At 43.3% G+C, this 18,425-nt stretch overlaps 2 protein-coding genes across 2 annotated transcripts in view; one reads left to right on the plus strand and one right to left on the minus strand.

Moving 5' to 3' along the window:
* Window positions 1–18,425, plus strand: part of LOC124880423 (low affinity immunoglobulin gamma Fc region receptor II-a-like) — a 38,406-nt gene that overhangs the window by 988 nt on the left and 18,993 nt on the right. The window lies entirely within an intron of this gene.
* Window positions 2,567–9,549, minus strand: LOC124880427 (myelin-oligodendrocyte glycoprotein-like). Its single transcript, XM_047385534.1, has 5 exons — window positions 9,097–9,549; window positions 8,749–8,825; window positions 6,320–6,697; window positions 5,962–6,033; window positions 2,567–3,779 (listed from the first exon to the last, which is right to left on the minus strand). Exons 2-5 carry the CDS (start codon window positions 8,807–8,809, stop codon window positions 3,709–3,711), a joined length of 582 nt encoding a protein of 193 aa, XP_047241490.1. The 5' UTR covers window positions 8,810–8,825; window positions 9,097–9,549; the 3' UTR covers window positions 2,567–3,708.

Raw genomic sequence — 18,425 nt, forward strand, 5'->3', positions numbered from 1 at the left:
AATACAAAAAACGTCAACCTTCAAATGATCATGTACAGTTATGCACTCAATACTTGGTCGGGAATCATTTGGCAGAAATGACTGCTTCAATGCGGCGTGGCATGGAGGCAATCAGCCTTTGGCACTGCTGAGGTCTTATGGAGGCCCAGGATGCTTCGATAGTGGCCTTTAGCTCATCCAGAGTGTTGGGTATTGAGTCTCTCAACGTTCTCTTCACAATATCCCACAGATTCTCTATGGGGTTCAGGTTAGGAGAGTTGGCAGGCCAATTGAGCACAGTGATACCATGGTCAGTAAACCATTTACCAGTGGTTTTGGCACTGTGAGCAGGTGCCAGGTCGTGCTGAAAAATGAAATCTTCATCTCCATAAAGCTTTTCAGCAGATGGAAGCATGAAGTGCTCCAAAATCTCCTGATAGCTAGCTGCATTGACCCTGCCCTTGATAAAACACAGTGGACCAACACCAGCAGCTGACACGGCACCCCAGACCATCACTGACTGTGGGTACTTGACACTGGACTTCTGGCATTTTGGCATTTCCTTCTCCCCAGTGTTCCTCCAGACTCTGGCACCTTGATTTCCGAATGACATGCAGAATTTGCTTTCATCCGAAAAAAGTACTTTGGATCACTGAGCAACAGTCCAGTGCTGCTTCTCTGTAGCCCAGGTCAGGCGCTTCTGCCGCTGTTTCTGGTTCAAAAGTGGCTTGACCTGGGGAATGTGGCACCTGTAGCCCATTTCCTGCACACGCCTGTGCACGGTGGCTCTGGATGTTTCTACTCCAGACTCAGTCCACTGCTTCCGCAGGTCCCCCAAGGTCTGGAATCGGCCCTTCTCCACAATCTTCCTTGGTCACCTCTTCTCGTTGTGCAGTGTTTTCTGCCACACTTTTCCTTCCCACAGACTTCCCACTGAGGTGCCTTGATACAGCACTCTGGGAACAGCCCATTCGTCCAGAAATTTCTTTCTGTGTCTTACCCTCTTGCTTGAGGGTGTCAATAGTGGCCTTCTGGACAGCAGTCAGGTCGGCAGTCTTACCCATGATTTGGGTTTTGAGTGATGAACCAGGCTGGGAGTTTTAAAGGCCTCAGGAATCTTTTGCAGGTGTTTAGAGTTAACTCGTTGATTCAGATGATTAGGTTCATAGCTCGTTTAGAGACCCTTTTAATGATATGCTAATTTTGTGAGATAGGAATTTTGGGTTTTCATGAGCTGTATGCCAAAATCATCTGTATTAAGACAATAAAAGACCTGAAATATTTCAGTTAATGTGCAATGAATCTAAAATATATGAATGTTAAATTTTCATCATGACATTATGGAAAATAATGAACTTTATCACAATATGCTAATATTTTGAGAAGGACCTGTACATGGGCAATCACCCAAAAACATCAGAAATTTTTTCACAAAGTTGGGGAAGGAAAAGTAATAATGTGACACATCTAAAGGTTGCAGGACTCTGGCCCTCGAGGGCTGAAGTTCGAGGCCCTGTGCATTAAGGGAACTCTTTTGGGGGTCTCTTTTATGAAGACACTACCAACCCAGATCTTATTCATTTCCTGTTTATTGTAAACCTTTCAAACTTTCAATTTCTTCAACACTAAGTGCAATATGCTACCTCATGTGCAATACTGGAACAACTTGTAAATATTCTTGTATATTTTTTTTTCCACCTGCACAGTCCTTCTTTTATAGCTTTTTATAACTTTTAAACTTTTTAATATTTATTTTCTTTAATTTGCACTACTTGCCTGCACTGTTTTGTTTTGAAAATTTCGTTGCATCCTTGTGGAGCAATGACAAATAAAGAATTCTGATTCTGATTCTGAAACTGATCTGAGTTTTCTCAGAATATTTTTCTCAGAATCAGTTTTCTAAAATATGGCAATCCCTTCCACTTCACAATTATGGACTGCTTTTTGTTGGTCTGTTACATAAACGTTTGTGGCTGTAATGTGACAAAATGTGAAAAAGTTCGTCTTTAAATAGTGTACTGGTAGTGTACTAGTGTTGGATGTAGAATGTGGCAACTTTTATTAGTTTTCAGAAATATTGAATCAATGTGTTCTTAAATAGTTTAGAAAGTAGACAATTTTCGGGGGTAATTACAGGGGGAAAAAATATCAAAGATTGAAAAACAAGTCAAGTTTATTTATGTAGCGCTTTTCAGCAACAAGGCACTCTAAGTGCTGTACATGAGGAAAAACATTACAATGATACAGAAAATCAAACACAGAAACACAAATCAAATGACAATGATCATCCTTGGGAGTTTACTGGTAAGAGCTGGTTCTAAACCAATCTTTCTAACACAGCTAAATTATGAAAAATACTTATAGCCTAATTTTATCAAAAGGAATTAGAGGAAGGTTGATTAACTCAGCCATTTTTATTTTAAGAAAATAAAACATTCCCACACTTCTAAATTTTTATGTTGAAAAAAAGATGACAGAGGTTCTGTTGCGGAGAATAAGAGCTGCTTATTACGAAGCTATTTACACTGAAACCGCCTTTGTCTTGTGTTCTAAAGGTATGTTAGAAACACAAAAAAATCCTCTCAAGTCTGTATTTTCTCAACTTTTATTAGAAATATTTCATAAACTCAACATGCAGAAGTAGGTCAGTAACAATATTTTAGTACAGGGACTTTTCTAGCAGCACAACAAAGTTGGCCACTTGCTATTAAGGAGATGATATAAAAACAAAGGGTTACTTTAGTTTAAGATACTGAATCATGGCACATACCGTTCTCAGTCTTAATTAACACGTGATGCAAACACCCTGTGATCAAATGCAATCACATGCACAGATCGGCATCTCAAATGAGGAAATGTGGTAACATGCAGCACATTTAAAACAAAACAGAATCAAAGACATTAAATATAGACCTCTAAATGTCAGAAGTCATATGTTTAACCGTTGTGTGTCTGATCTGTTAAGTTCTATCAGAAAGTAGCTACGTAATGCTGGGAGCAGATCTCACCAGCAAAAAGAAAGGGCTTTATTTTCATTTTGCAAAAAAAAAGGCTCATTCAAAACATCTCAGATTCATCAGTTTCTTTGTGCAAACAAAATACTACAGCCTAAATAGTTAAATGGCACATTGTTTTTGTTATAAGGATACTGTTCACTGTTCCCTTGTACCAGTTAGTTCATTTGTACCAAAGAAAGGTTTGGATTTGAATCTATAATTTAGAGAAATGTATGAAAAAGATTGTGCCATTAATCAAGCTTGGAACATCATTCATGAGATGGACATTACAGAAAAATCGGTGACTGATCTTCCAATAAATTATTGTCTATATCGTTTTATCATTTTTAAAAGATAAAATGCCACTATCGCCACGGTCATGACCATGGTCTTGTAACCAGTGGGCTGCCAGTTCACGTCCCCGCTGTCTGTCTCAGTCATTGTGTCCTTGGGCAAGACACTTTACCCGCCTTGCCAACTGATGGTGGTCAGAGGGCTTGGTGGCACCTGTGTATGGCAGCCTCACATCTGTCAGTCTGCCCCAGGGCAGGTGTGGCAGCTCACCACGGTCAGTGGTGGGTGACTGAATGTAGTGTGGCGCTGGGGACTTGATAAAGCGCTATACAAGTACAAGCAATTTACCATTTTTATTGCTAAGAATAGAAAAATAATTTTCCCATTTGACAATTTTTATACTTTGACACCTTGACATAATGAGTTAGTATCCTCCAACTCAAGTGCTGTAGATTAGCAAGATCCAGACAACCATAAGTGGTGTCAAGCTGCTGCAACAGGACAAACCACCTGGCAGGAAAACAAAAAAAAGTGAGGCTATTTTCTGAAAGATAAACACAAACACAACATAAATGGAACTGAGTGACATGTTGGGCAAAAACAGCAGTTCTGACACAAAGTTCAGATCCAGATGATTAGTCGTCATGCATCCGCCACAGTTTAACCATTAGTGGTTAAGTGGTACACGTATTTTCATCAAACCACAGAAGCACAGATGTTACTTGCAGCTACACCCAGTCAGACAACAAATACATCACTTAAAGACAATCATGAAGTCAGATATAGAAGAAGCCTAGCATATGGTTGTTATCACCTTATGTTAAAAGCCACAACAGAAAATGTCTGTTGTTTCGGTTAATAAAGGACACAAATGCAGAGTTGAACTGAAGTCATGCCGAATACATTAAAAAGAAAATAAATAAAATGTACCCAAGTTTGTCCTGCATAAGGAGATCAGACAGGAAGCACAGTGACAGGACCAGGAATGTAATGGTTGTCAAATGGAGAGACGAAGAGTATGACAGAGAGCAGGAAACAAAAGTAACCAGCAAGGAGCAACAAATGAAGAAGCTTAAAAACTAGGGCAGGGGTGGAGAAATAAGCTAACCAGAAGAGCAGTGTGAGGAGATGTGGAGCAGCTGTGGCATAGGAAAGGTAGACCACCTGAAGGAGGAAGACTAATTAACACAGATGAGCTGAACAAAGACGAGAAAACGACAAATCAAGGGGAAAAGATGAACAGTGATCTAAGAGGAATATTACTAAATGTAAAAATAACAATACAATAAAACACAAAAGAATGAAGTAATAATGAAAATAAATACCAATATTGGGTGCAGAGAAATAAACTTAAGAAAGAAAACTAAAAGAACAAAATTAACAGCAAAGAAATGATCAAAATACACAAATAATGGAAAATGAAAACCCAAACACTTCAGGATCGTGACAGAAAATTAGTACATTATGCAACTATCTAAATAACTCTACACCAAACTGATGCAAAAATGATGCATGAAGGTAAAGACCAGCCAGCTTGTTTTTTTATTAGCAGTACATTGAGTTCAGGATTTTGGCAACAAGGTAGAAAAAAGCGAGCACATATGGCCACATAAAAATATACACCAAGCTGTTTATGTTTTTATTCTATATCCTTCATTTCAAGAATTGTTTTTGTTGCCTTTTCTTAAGTGCCAAAACAGAAAATATGCATATTATTTTACTATCTAAAGTTCTCCACACCAAAACAATGCACACATTGCTAATATTACTAACACACAGGAGGATGAAGACTAAACATGTCTTTTTTTTCTCAACTAGCAGAGCAAAGTGTTCATGTTCCTGATAAAATTAAATGTAGTGAGCAGGGGGTTATAAGGCAAGCCCAATGGTGATATAGTGTGCTTATAAGAAGCCATGTGTATTTTTATTCTAGATCATCAACATTGTTCCTACATCATTTAGAGCACCTCATAGAATTCATTAAATACCATTAAATACACTACTATTCCAAATAAGTGCCACCTAGTATTCAGATAGTGTCACACCAGGGTGAAAAAGTGTTTAATACTTTATGGGCTAATTATTTTGCATTTTCATAGTAAAAACGTTTTAATTTTTTTTCTTTTTTTTTTTTTGGCTATATTTCCTTAATAACAAACATACAATAATAGTCTTGAATATATTTTATGAAGGCTTAAACCTCGCTCTCCTCCTCTGTTTCCTTTAATTTGATTTGTGGATCTTGAGCATTTTAAGTACTGCTATATTTTATGGTTCTGGTTAAGATGTTTTTCTTTTCCAGTGGGTGTATATTTTCAAACACTGCAACACACATCTACCTACAGGTACAATAAAAATAACCTTCATGATTTTAGGTAAGTGGGTGGGTGGATGCTATGTTTGTTTGTTTGTTCTTTGTTTGGATTGACAGACATTTCTAACTTTAAAAGGTGTTATTTACACAGCCTACTATGTTAGAGTTCCTTCACCAACTACACTGGTTTGGCTTTCTGTCTCATTTTCTCTGAGGTTTATTTTCTGAAGTAAAAAAAAACCTAGCATTTAGCATTTTATTTTTCCTGTGGAGTGGTATTTGTAATGAAATGTGATTAACTGTTGATTGGGGTTAAAAATAGCTAATTCAGTAACGTTTAGAACTGAAGAGTAATTTCAGGCGGTGGCTTTTTCTCACCGTTAAGATCATTCTGCCTTGTTTGAAGATGGAGTGGTTTCTTTGTGGTAGTTGTTTTAGATGAGTTTTGATCTGAAAGGACAAATAAAATTAATCAATTTCACGCACATGTTATAAACAGTTTCCCATGAAAATGTTTATGAGCTGTGTTATAAACATTTAAATTGTGCATGTCACACAATTCAGCTAAAGTTAGTATCTCAGAAACTCCAGAAAATTGACGGTAGGTGTCACGATCCTGGTGTGTGGTCCTGTTTCTGTGTATGTTTGAGTACAGGAAGTTGTGATCAGAATCAGTCCTTCAGCAACACCATAAGGAATAAGGTGGGTAAAGAACAATCTAATTACTTTAACTCACCAATAATAAGGTGAACAGTAGAAGATTTGATCTGGCCATTTAACTTTGGGATGAAGCATCTGTATTGACCCTCGTCTGCAGCTGTCACGTTGGTGATCCTGAGTGATATGTTGCCTTGTCTTAGACCATCATCAAACAACGCAGTTCTCCCCTTGTAAGAGAAGATCTTCATGTCTGGAACTTCAAGATTGTCTCGGTAAAGATGCACATATCCCATTCCTTTGGGTTGATAGTTGGGGTCAGGCTTGAGGTCAGGTTTTGACCACTCCACCGTCAGGTCCACCACGTCAAACTCCGGCTCCACTTGGCACAGTAGGACGACATCCTCACCTGGAGCAGCTAGAATTGGCTGATGGGAGCCTGTCACCTTATAATGACCTAACAATGAATGACAGAAATGTTATAATGCCGACACAATTTAAAACATTTTCTAAATAATTATACCCTTTAAGGAGTTGCTTTTGGAAATTATTGAGTACTTTTGGGAAAAACCTCTCACTTTTACTTCACTTAATGCGTATCAATGTTCCCTCTACTTGTCCATCAATTTCTAACATCTTACATTAGCAAAAGAAACCCGAAACTATTACATTTCCAGCACTATGCTTTAGTATTGGTGTCATTTTCTTTTCTGTCTTTTTCTGTAAAAACCTGAATATTGTTTTTCTATATTACTCAGTTATTCCATCACACAAGAAACCACAAGACAATCTTTTACTTTCTTTGTTCACTGCAACTGAATTTTCCACCAAACAGCCTGGTTTTGCGCTGAATATGCTGGGAAACTAAGGTTTCACCTACTCTAATGAAAAAGAGAAGCGTTCATAGACATAAAAGTCTAACTGATGTACTCCCCTGGACACTTCAAAGACTTTTCATAAATTTAAGCTTATATCGTACCGCTGATGCTAATTTGATGGACTTGAAGATCAACAAATGTTTCAGAAAGAAAAACTAAAGCCAAACACAACTAATTGGGGCACTCTGAATAAGACATATAGAAAGTATTGTCATCATGCTAGGGTGAGATTTTTAAAATATTCATCACCTAATCGAAACCGTTAAATTTAGAGTAAATACCAACATTTCAAAAAAAAGACTCCGACCCTTGCACACCAAAACTGCACCACACATGTATACATTTCCGCACAAAATTTTAAATTTCCACCTAGGTACGATTGACCTGTGCTCAGAGACCTTTAAAAAGAAAGTACACATCAGCACAGATCTAGTCATCCACATGGGAAAGAAAACAAATGTGTTTTTGATGAGAAAACACCTTTATTTTCCCCTGTCAGTGCCAACATCAGTATTTTAGCGGTAGCTCAATTAACCCAACAGCTGAGCAAGCGTTACAGCAAACTGAGCCAGTAAGTACCTCTGTCAGTTAAACAGCCCATCTAGCAAATAAAAAGGTTTTTAACCTTGTTTTAAAGGGGCTCAGGGTGGCAGCAGTCCTGCTGTGTACAGGGAGCTCCAGATCTTTGGAGAATAAAAAATCTGAAGGCTGCTTCAGCATGTTTTGTTCTGTCTCTTGGAATGGAGAGTGGGTTTGATTCAGATGTTCTTAAAAGGTATTAACATGGGGTTCCATTAGTGCCGAAAATATGTTTATGTGTCTATGCACGTGTCCATGTGTCTATGTAAGCAGTATATGTACTGTGCTTATGTCTATTTGTTAGGTGCTTATGTTAGTCCCATATCTGTACTTCTGCAACCCCACACTGGCGGGGAGTTGGGACTAACATAAGTGCCTAACATACACTTAACAGAGACATAAGCACCCAACATGTACAGCTTACACAGACATAAGCACAGTACATATACAGCGTACATAGATGTGTTACATAGATACGTAAACATATTGTTGGCACTAATGGAACCTCAGAGGTTTTTGAGGGTAAAGATCAAAGATGTAGTTTGGGCTCTGACTAGTAAGTGCTTTGTAGATTTTAGAAGAATTTCAAGTTGAAGTATTTCTTTTCTTATTAAATATTTAAACAACCCTGTCTGTCTTGTACAAAAGTAACCTGGCTGTATGTGTGGCTTTGATTTTCAAAGACGTGATTATGTTTAGAAATCCAGCTAAAATCATCTATTCATTCTTGATTGTGCTACATTTTACAATAATATGAAAATGTAAGAGCTAAGAGGAAAAAAAGGATTGAACACAGTTATAAATTGGTTCTGTCAAATTATCTAAAAAATGAAGTGGACTTAGCATCAGAAGAACTGGGTAAATCTAAGTAGTCACTCTCAGGTAAACTGTTATTTACCCATTAAAGCAGAGTGCGCAAGCAAACTATATATTGCAGTTATGCAGGAAGGTATTTGGGATGTAATTTATACTAACCAGAGTCAAATGGAGAGTAGAAAAAATATTTAAAACGATTAATTAAATGGCTTCGCAACCATAGTTGTAAACTTACCTTTAACTGGAGTTTGGGCGGAAAACAGCGCAAACAAAAGAAAACGGAAGCGCAGCGTCATTTTGCTTCTTGTTCATCTGAAAGAAAACGGAAAGAATAGCTCAGGTTGTCTCTCAGGGATGTTCACTCGGGGATTTATATTTCAGAGGTTTTCCTTTCGGTTAACAGGCGGGGATTTGCAGCGGTAAACCAAGTCATCTGATATTTACCGACAGTTAGTCATAGGAAACTCCGCAATTTACGGTTTATTAGTTGTATTTAAAATAAATTGAATATAAAAGAGAGTGGAGAACCTGGAAACAACAGACCTTTGTCCAAACAAATGAAAGCGTGTCATGTAAGCCTTACCTTACTGTAGGGACAGAGAGGTTAACGAAGTTACGCTTTAACTATGGTTCTGTTTCATTCCTTCCTGACTGCCAGTGGCAGTAAACAAAGTGGTTATGTCTCCTCGCGCTCCGCGCAGGTCGAGATTAAATGTAAACAAAGTCACGCACGTGACAGGTAGCCCACCTGGGCATGCGTCTATAAGTAGCACGTGGAAGGCTACGTTCGGTCTCTGGGATCTTCTCGCAGGGGAAGTGACCAGTGTGACTGGCAGTCATCCAGGAATTCACAGAACCATAGTTACACCGCAACGTCCGTTCAGTTTCATTCCTTCCTGGCTGCCAGTGGCAGTAAACAAAGTGGATGACTTATGCCAGCAATGTCACGAGGAATGCAGTAGTCACCCACCTCTCAGTTAGTAGAAGGGGCCAGAGGCAGGATTGCTGAGGCCAGTGCGGACTCATGTGCCACATTGAGGCGGTAGAAGCGTGCAAACGTGCACGGTGTTACTAGACTGGATAGAGTAGTCACACTCTTCTATTCAATTGTAAGTCTTTTCTGTATTTTTAGGATTTGTTTTGGTCAAAAATTGTGATTTTTCTTCAATAGCTTCCAGATCATGTGACCCGCTGACACAAAATCTGTCTGAAATTGTTCTGCTACACTGGATAGATGAGGCACTCTTTTTTTTAATTCCATTTTAAGTCTTTTTAAATTTTTTAGGAATTTTTTGGTCAAAAATTGTGATTTTCCTCCAATAGCTTCCAGGTCATGTGACCAATTGACACAAAATCAATCATAAATTATTCTACTAAAATGTAACAAAGAGGCACGCTCATTTTTATTTGATTTAACGCATTTTCTATTTTTTATTAATTTCTTTCTTCACAAATCATGTTTTTTACCAATAGCTTTTAGGTCATGTGACCCAGTGGTACAGAACTAGTCAGTCAGTCATTTTCTATACTGTTTATTCCATAGTGGGTCACGGGGAAGCTGGTGCCTATCTCCAGCAGTCTATGGGCGAGAGGCAGAGTACATCCTGGACAGGTCGCCAGTCCATCGCAGGGCAGCACGCTAAAAACCAAGCACACACTCATTCATATACCTAAGGGCAATTTAGAGAGACCAATTAACCTAACAGGCATGTCTTTGGACTGTGGGAGGAAGCCGGAGTACCCAGTGAGAACCCACACATGCACAGGGAGAACATGCAAACTCCATGCAGAAAGACCCCGGGCTGGGATTCGAACCCAGAACCTTCTTGCTGCAAGGCTGGTACAGAACTACTGTTCTACAATTCTATTAGACTGAATAAATTAGACACATTTCTTTTTATCTGATTTAATTGCATTTTCTTTTTTTTTGTTAGTAGCTTTGAGGTACCATGCCTTTCACAAAACTAATGTTAAATCATTCTACTAAACATGACAGATGAGACACAGTCTTAAAGCAATCTAACAGATCTACAGTTTTATTTCCAACATATAATTTACATAATTTCTTTCTAACATTATTGGACAAACTTCACACTTTGCACCTTACTTGCATGATGGGCGTTTCCATCCTTTCTCTGCATTGTCATTATCTGTGTCATTTGTGTCGAGGCACTGGACATGGAGCCATCTATCAGTCATCACACTGGATCTTTTATTATCATTGTAGATACTGATGTCTGTGGGGTGTAAGGATCTCCTGTAGCGGTCTGTCTTACAGCACATCTGAAGAAGCCTCTGACTGAAGACAGTGTGTTGTTGTACGACAGTCTCATGAAGAGGATGCTCAGGGTTCTTCATAATGTTCTTTTTTATGAAGAATCTTTCTTTGCACAATGATCTCCAGAGGTTCCAGAGGAGTCCCCAGAACAGAGCCAGCCTACTTTATTAGCTTGTTGGGCTTTTTTAAGTCCCTGACTTTGATGCTGCTTCCCCAGTAGATGATGGCAGAAGAGATCACACAACAGAATAGAAGATATGTATCTTGCTTCAAACTCTGACGGTCCTAGGCATCCTCAACAAGTACAGTCTGCTCTGTCCCTTCTTGTAGATGGCTTCACAGTTGCATCTCCACTCTAGTCTGTTGTCCAGGTGAACACCGAGGTATTTATACTCCTCCACCACCTCCACTTCTTCTCCCATGATATAAATAGTTTTTGACTTATTCCTGTTTCTCTTAAAATCTACAATCATCTCCTTTGTTTTAGTCACGTTCAAAATGAGACGATTGTTTCCACATCATGCAACAAAGCGGTCCACCACCTTCCTGTACTCAGCTTGTCCATCTCTGATCCACCCCACGACTGCAGAATCATCCAAGTATTTCTGCAGATGACAGGAGTCTGTCTTGTACTGGAAGTCTGAGGTGTACAGAGTGAAAAGGAATGGTGAGAGTACAGTCCCCTGTGGTGCTCCTGTGCTGCTGACTACCTGGTTAGACTCACAACCCTTCAGTCTCACAAACTGTGGTCTGTTTGTCAGGTAGTCTTTGATCCAGGAGATTGTTGAGGCCTCCACTTGAGTCTTCTGGAGTTTCTGACAAAGCAGATCAGGTTGGATTGTATTAAATGCACTGGAGAAATCAAAGAACATGATCCTCACAGTGCTGCTAGCTTTGTCTAGATGACAGTGGGTTTGTTGAAGCAGGTGGAAGCATCCGTATGGACGACTTCCCTCCGCCACGGAAGGGGGCCGAGCGGGACACCCGCCATGATGTAGGACCCGCTCTGCCACTTGGACAGAGACTGTAGGCACCGAGGCACAACCCAAAGCAGTCGGAGCCGGTGAGTACGCCAGGAGGGGTCCAGGCCGACCCCGTTCAGCCACATCTGCAGGGGCCACAATGAAAGAAGCCCCAGAGGCACCACGCTGGACGCAGCAGTGAGCATGCCCACAAGACGCAGCCACTCCACAAACCGTGGAGCCCTGCCAAGACGGAAACTGGGGAGCATGGCCAGGATAGGACAAGCGGTCATGGAACCAGAATCTAGAACCATGCCTAAGAAAATAGTCACCTGGGAGGGGATCAGGCTGCTCTTCTCCAGGTTCAGCCTCAAACCCAGTTGACGTATGTGGGCGAGCACCGTCCGGGTGTCTCGAATCGCCTGATAGCGGGTCGCAGCACAAATGAGCCAGTCGTCCAAATAGGGCAGGATCCGCAGTCCCCGTGCCTGCAGGGGGGGAAAGGGCCGCTTCCACACACTGGGTGAACACCCGAGGAGAAAGGGAAAGACCAAAGGGAAGAACCCAGAACTGGAAGTGCCTCCCGTGAAAGGCAAAGCGGAGGAACTGCCAATGATCCGGAGCAATGGGGACATGAAAATAGGCGTCCTTCAGGTCGATAGCCGTTTCCCAGGGAGATCACTTGCAGGACCTCCCGGGTGGTCAACATATGGAAAGGCAGAACCTTGAGAAAAGTGTTCAGACCCTGGATGTCCAGAATTGGATGAAGACCGCCGGTCTTCTTGGGAACCAGAAAATAAACTGAATAAAAAACCCGCAGGGGGTCCACCGGAACAATCGCACCCTTGGCCAGCAAGGTGCAGCTCTCCCGGTACAGGGCCCGAGCCTTCATCGGGTCGCAGATGACCGCCATCTTGGCTCGGCTGGGGATAGGAGGCCAGTGGCGGTTCTGAAGACGATATCCTTGGGACAGAGTGGACAACACCCACGAGTCCAGGGCGTGAACAGTCCAATAATTGAGCTGGCCCGGGGAGAAAAACCCGACCGCCGGCTCCAGAACATCACCGGCAGGCCCCCTGGTCTGGGGAAACGCCGACCGGAATGAGCAGACCGAACTAGGCGCAAACCCTGGGCCCCACCACGGTCCCCTTGGGCCCTAGTCGGTCTTGGTCTAGGAGCCGTGCTTGTGGACCCCAAGAAAGCGACAGGAGGGGGGAGGGAACCCCGGAACGAGTCCCCGGCTGCCCCAGCAGCAACTGGTCGGCGGGGAGGTCTATGGAGACCCGCCAGCTGCTGCCGTGTTCTTGAGGCCTGGGCTGTACGCTCCAAGGCCTCCAGCACGGCGGAACCAAAGAGTTCATCCGGAACCACAGGGAGAGCCCTCAGCGTTCTCCTGCAAGGCTCGGTCAGGGGCGATTGTGCCAGCCACACCTGGCGCCGAGCATGGACCAATGTAGAGAGCGTGTGTCCAAGCTCACGCGTCATCAGGGCGAAGGCCTGCAGAGAGGCGTCCAACAAGCCCTGAGTTGACTGGTCCAAGGAAACCGACTCCAACGAAGAGGAGAGGCCCAACATCAGATGGGAGAGTGAGTTCCCTATGCGGCCCATCCGGGCACCTGAGTCATAGGCCCTACACAGCAAATCGTCCGTGACACAGCATTGCGGCCATGGAAAGTGGGCATTAGGCCTCAACGCCTCATCGGGAGGAACGATGAGGGAGGCAATGGCAGACTCGACAGGGGGCATGCAGCCCAACCCGAACTTGGGCGCCTCGTGTATGGCAGCCAGGGCCCTGCCACCCGCTGTCGGGCGGGAAAAGGCCCTTGTGTCCGTTCAGCAAGCATGCAGCTCCTGGACGCACTTTGCTGACGGAGGAACAACAAAGGCGGCCTCGGCATCACGGCGCATAAAGAGCCGTTTTAATAGCTGCAGACACCGGTTCCCCCGCACCTCCCAGGGAGGCACAGGAGCCCGAACCTGAGGTCCGGGAGCCCAATTCCGGAAAGGCCTCTCGAAAGAGGGTGCCTGAGGCCGCAACCAAAATAACATCATCCTCGCAATGCGAGGACCCTCCGGCCTGTTCAGGAGGGGAAGACTCACTGCGGCCACTACCCGTCCGGAGAGACTGAAGGAGGGCCTTCATCTGGGCCAGCTCCGTAGAAAGTTGGTCCAGTCTAGAGGACAGTCCCGGGAGCCCGCGCCGCTTGGCTCTCCTCCCAGATGCCAAGGGCACATCCTCAGCAGACCGTTTCGTAGAGGCCGTACCCTGTCTAAGCGTCAACGGATCCTGCTGGACAGAGACCGTCCAGTCAACAGGGTGCTCCACCGAGGACAGCCGGGCCAACCGCACCGCTTGGGGCAGAACGCTGCAATTAGAGCAGGCATGATCTGAAAGCACCTCCCTGAGATGGTCAGACCCCAAGGCAGGAAGGGCACATGTCATGACCGTCCTCTGGCTGTAGGGGAGCCGAACAGGACGCACAACAAAGATTGTCCATGACCCAGTGGACAGATGGGGTCGAACGGGCCGAAAAAATGCCGTCCAGACCCTGTTACAGCAACAAGCCGTAGGACTCAGCACGAGCAGAAATGCCACCGGCTGGTCGGACAAACAGGCAGAAACAAAAGCCAAAAGCGAGCAGTAAACCACTGCCGAAGAAAGTAAATAGACTCAACACGAGCAGAAAACGCCACCGGAGAGTCAGCGTATAAATGAATGAGCGGACTCAGCACGAGCAGGAAACGCTACCGGCGAGTCGGACAATCAGGAATAGCAACGTATAAATGAATGAACGGATTCAACACGAGCAGATAACGCTACCGGCGAGCCGAACAAACTTACCAGAAATCCTGGAAGAAAAGGCAGCTTGCGCAGCCTCTGGAGGGCAGAATCACCCGCAGCTCCGACCACAAACGATCACGAGGCTCCCAGCAGCAAGCAGCAAGAGGAACGAGGAACGAACAAACAAACACAAGTCAACACCTGCATTCATCAACTTGCGCGCGAGAAGAAAGAAGGGACTGGGCTCCCGGTGTCATGTGACTATATAGACTCACATGAGCCAACATGGTCACATGTGACCATGTTGTTATTAATGTCTTGACCTGCACATGTGCAAGAATGATCATTCAGTGCTTGAAGCACCGCCTCTGGCGGTCAGTAGGGATGAAATAGAACCTCAGTAGGTTTTTTTACCTGCGCCGAGTGTGGCGTGTTCTTCGATCTGCAAATAAATCCTCTGATCTCCTCGTATCAGACAGATTTCCAGCTTTCAAGCTCTTCCGGGAATGGCCTGGTGGAGCAAAAGTTTGCCTGCGAGCTTTGTTTCTCCAGATATGCGCCCCCTATACGCTGTCCAGTGACAGGTGGGAAATGGCCCCAAAACGTCATGTCCTCTGGGTTTTACACTCTTGGTGACGTCAGAGCTGCGACGTCTGTTGAGCTGCGCATGTCATAATGTGCGACCAAAATGGATGGTCCCAACACAGGGCAACAGGTCTATAGTCATTGAGGACTGATGGGGAGGTTTCATTGTTACCGGAACAAGACAGGAGGTCTTCCACAACACTGGAACCACTGGCCCAGAAGAAGGGCCGGGCTAAGGTTGAAGAGGTGTTGCAGAATCCCACAGAGCTGCTCTGCACAGCCCTTCAGGACTGTAGGGCTGACACCATCTGGACCTGCAGCCTTCTTATTCTCTCCAGTTGCATCTTCACCTGACTTCTTGAGACACACAAGTGGAAGGGGGAAGCAAAGGGAGCATCAGCATCTTCTGATTTGGTTGAAGGCAAACATGTAGAAGCCAAAGGGTTTAGGGCTGAGGTGAAAGATAAAGCATTTGAGGTGTGACAGGAAAGCTGTGGGTCAAAGGAGGGTGAGATGTCTGTTTGCCTGTGAGCAGGAGAGGAGGATGCTGAGCTTGTTTCTGAACTGAACCTATTGAAGAATGTGTTCAGGTCATTGGCTCTGTCCAGAAATCCATCGGTCTGATCATCCTTCTGCTTAACGCCTGTGATCTTCTTCATCCCTGACCACACATCTCTGATATTGTTCTTCTTCTTGTACACCTCCTTGCTGTGTCTTATCCTGACTTTAAGTTGCTTCTGTACAGGTCCTTCTCAAAAAATTAGCATATAAAGTTCATTATCTTCCATAATGTCATGATGAAAATTTAACATTCATATATTTTAGATTAATTGCACACTAACTGAAATATTTCAGGTCTTTTATTGTCTTAATACGGATGATTATGGCATACAGCTCATGAAAACCCAAAATTCCTATCTCACAAAATTAGCATATCATTAAAAGGGTCTCTAAACGACCTATGAACCTAATCATCTGAATCAACAAGTTAACTCTAAACACCTGCAAAAGATTCCTGGGGCCTTTAAAACTCCCAGCCTGGTTCATCACTCAAAACCCCAATCATGGGTAAGACTGCCGACCTGACTGCTGTCCAGAAGGCCACTATTGACACCCTCAAGCAAGAGGGTAAGACACAGAAAGAAATTTCTGAACAAATAGGCTGTTCCCAGAGTGCTGTATCAAGGCACCTCAGTGGGAAGTCTGTGGGAAGGAAAAAGTGTGGCAGAAAACGCTGCACAACGAGAAGAGGTGACCGGACCCTGAGGAAGATTGTGGAGAAGGGCCGATTCCAGACCTTGGGGGACCTGCGGAAGCAGTGGACTGAGTCTGGAGTTGAAACATCCAGAGCCACTGTGCACAGGCGTGTGCAGGAAATGGGCTACAGGTGCCGCATTCCCCAGGTCAAGCCACTTTTGAACCAGAAACAGCGGCAGAAGCGCCTGACCTGGGCTACAGAGAAGCAGAAGCGCCTGACCTGGGCTACAGAGAAGCAGCACTGGACTGTTGCTCAGTGATCCAAAGTACTTTTTTCGGATGAAAGCAAATTCTGCATGTCATTCGGAAATCAAGGTGCCAGAGTCTGGAGGAAGACTGGGGAGAAGGAAATGCCAAAATGCCAGAAGTCCAGTGTCAAGTACCCATAGTCAGTGATGGTCTGGGGTGCCGTGTCAGCTGCTGGTGTTGATCCACTGTGTTTTATTAAGGGCAGGGTCAATGCAGCTAGCTATCAGGAGATTTTGGAGCACTTCATGCTTCCATCTGCTGAAAAGCTTTATGGAGATGAAGATTTCATTTTTCAGCACGACCTGGCACCTGCTCACAGTGCCAAAACCACTGGTAAATGGTTTATTGACCATGGTATCACTGTGCTCAATTGGCCTGCCAACTCTCCTGACCTGAACCCCATAGAGAATCTGTGGGATATTGTGAAGAGAACGTTGAGAGACTCAAGACCCAACACTCTGGATGAGCTAAAGGCCGCTATCGAAGCATCCTGGGCCTCCATAAGACCTCAGCAGTGCCACAAGCTGATTGCCTCCATGCCACGCTGCATTGAAGCAGTCATTTCTGCCAAAGGATTCCCGACCAAGTATTGAGTGCATAACTGTACATGATTATTTGAAGGTTGACGTTTTTTGTATTAAAAACACTTTTCTTTTATTGGTCGGATGAAATATGCTAATTTTGTGAGATAGGAATTTTGGGTTTTCATGAGCTGTATGCCAAAATCATCCGTATTAAGACAATAAAAGACCTGAAATATTTCAGTTAGTGTGCAATGAATCTAAAATATATGAATGTTAAATTTTCATCATGACATTATGGAAAATAATGAACTTTATCACAATATGCAAATTTTTTGAGAAGGACCTGTATACTCCTCAATAATTCCGTGTCTTCCTCTCTGAAGGCTCTTTTTTTCTTGTTAAGTATGTCCTTCAGGTCATTGGTGATCCAGGGTTTATATCAAACCATATTAATGTTTTAGAAAGGACAAGTCTTTTTGTGGACAATCCATAAGATTTGTTTGAGCCATTATTACATCCTGAAACTGGAGGAAACATATTGACAAAACATTTGCAGCTGTAAAAAACCCAATGGTTCTATAAGTGTGGACTGGGTGGGAGCTAAACACACATGCAGGCCACACTTTTCAGGTTTTGCTTAGTTTAACAGCAGCAAACAAAGTGTTTTTATCATTGTACTTTGTTTTGGTCATCACATAAAACTCCACTAAAATGCATTGTAATTTGTGGTTTCACAGCATTAAAGCAGATAAACATGTAATAAGTATGAATAGTTTTTTTCACTCCAACGTGTGTTGCTTAATAAAGAGAAAATATATTGAAATATGTTGTTGTACATGTTGGGACCCACAGCCATGGATTACTACATGCGGTACAAACGTTTCTGGAACTTTCAAAATAAATCGCATTAACCTACTTCCAGCCAGCCAGGAAAGTGGGATAACAGCGGACTTCCCGTGATGTCACTGGCTGTATAAAAACACCCCCTTTCCAATTAATCGATCTCTTCCACGCCGGTCTCTAGAGGATTGGGACAGGAGACACAACGCGTAATGTCTCTTTGCAGGCAAACAGACATAACTCTTCAAACTGGATCCAAGAGTGTCATAAGATCACGAGGTCATACGCACTAAGTTAAGTACAAATGAATTGCAGTTTGTTTATCCGGTATTCATTCATGAAAAGGGGTAATTAAGGTGCAAGCGTTGCTTGACTTTCTCTCTGAGATCTACAGAAGAAAACTGTGTTCCAGAGAGTTCTCAGCAAGCCAAGTGA

Source organism: Girardinichthys multiradiatus, chromosome 14, assembly GCF_021462225.1.
Source record: "Girardinichthys multiradiatus isolate DD_20200921_A chromosome 14, DD_fGirMul_XY1, whole genome shotgun sequence".
In the NCBI taxonomy this organism is placed as follows: Eukaryota; Metazoa; Chordata; class Actinopteri; order Cyprinodontiformes; family Goodeidae; genus Girardinichthys; species Girardinichthys multiradiatus.

Excerpts from the sequence above, each read along its gene's own strand:
- LOC124880427 (XM_047385534.1), bottom strand. The coding sequence starts at position 8,809 with ATGACGCTGCGCTTCCGTTTTCTTTTGTTTGCGCTGTTTTCCGCCCAA. Across the intron at positions 6,034-6,319 it reads TACTGTTCACCTTATTATTG|ATCAAAACTCATCTAAAACA; the intron begins GTGAGTTAAAGT and ends TTGTCCTTTCAG. Across the intron at positions 3,780-5,961 it reads AAGGCAGAATGATCTTAACG|GTGGTTTGTCCTGTTGCAGC; the intron begins GTGAGAAAAAGC and ends TTTTCCTGCCAG.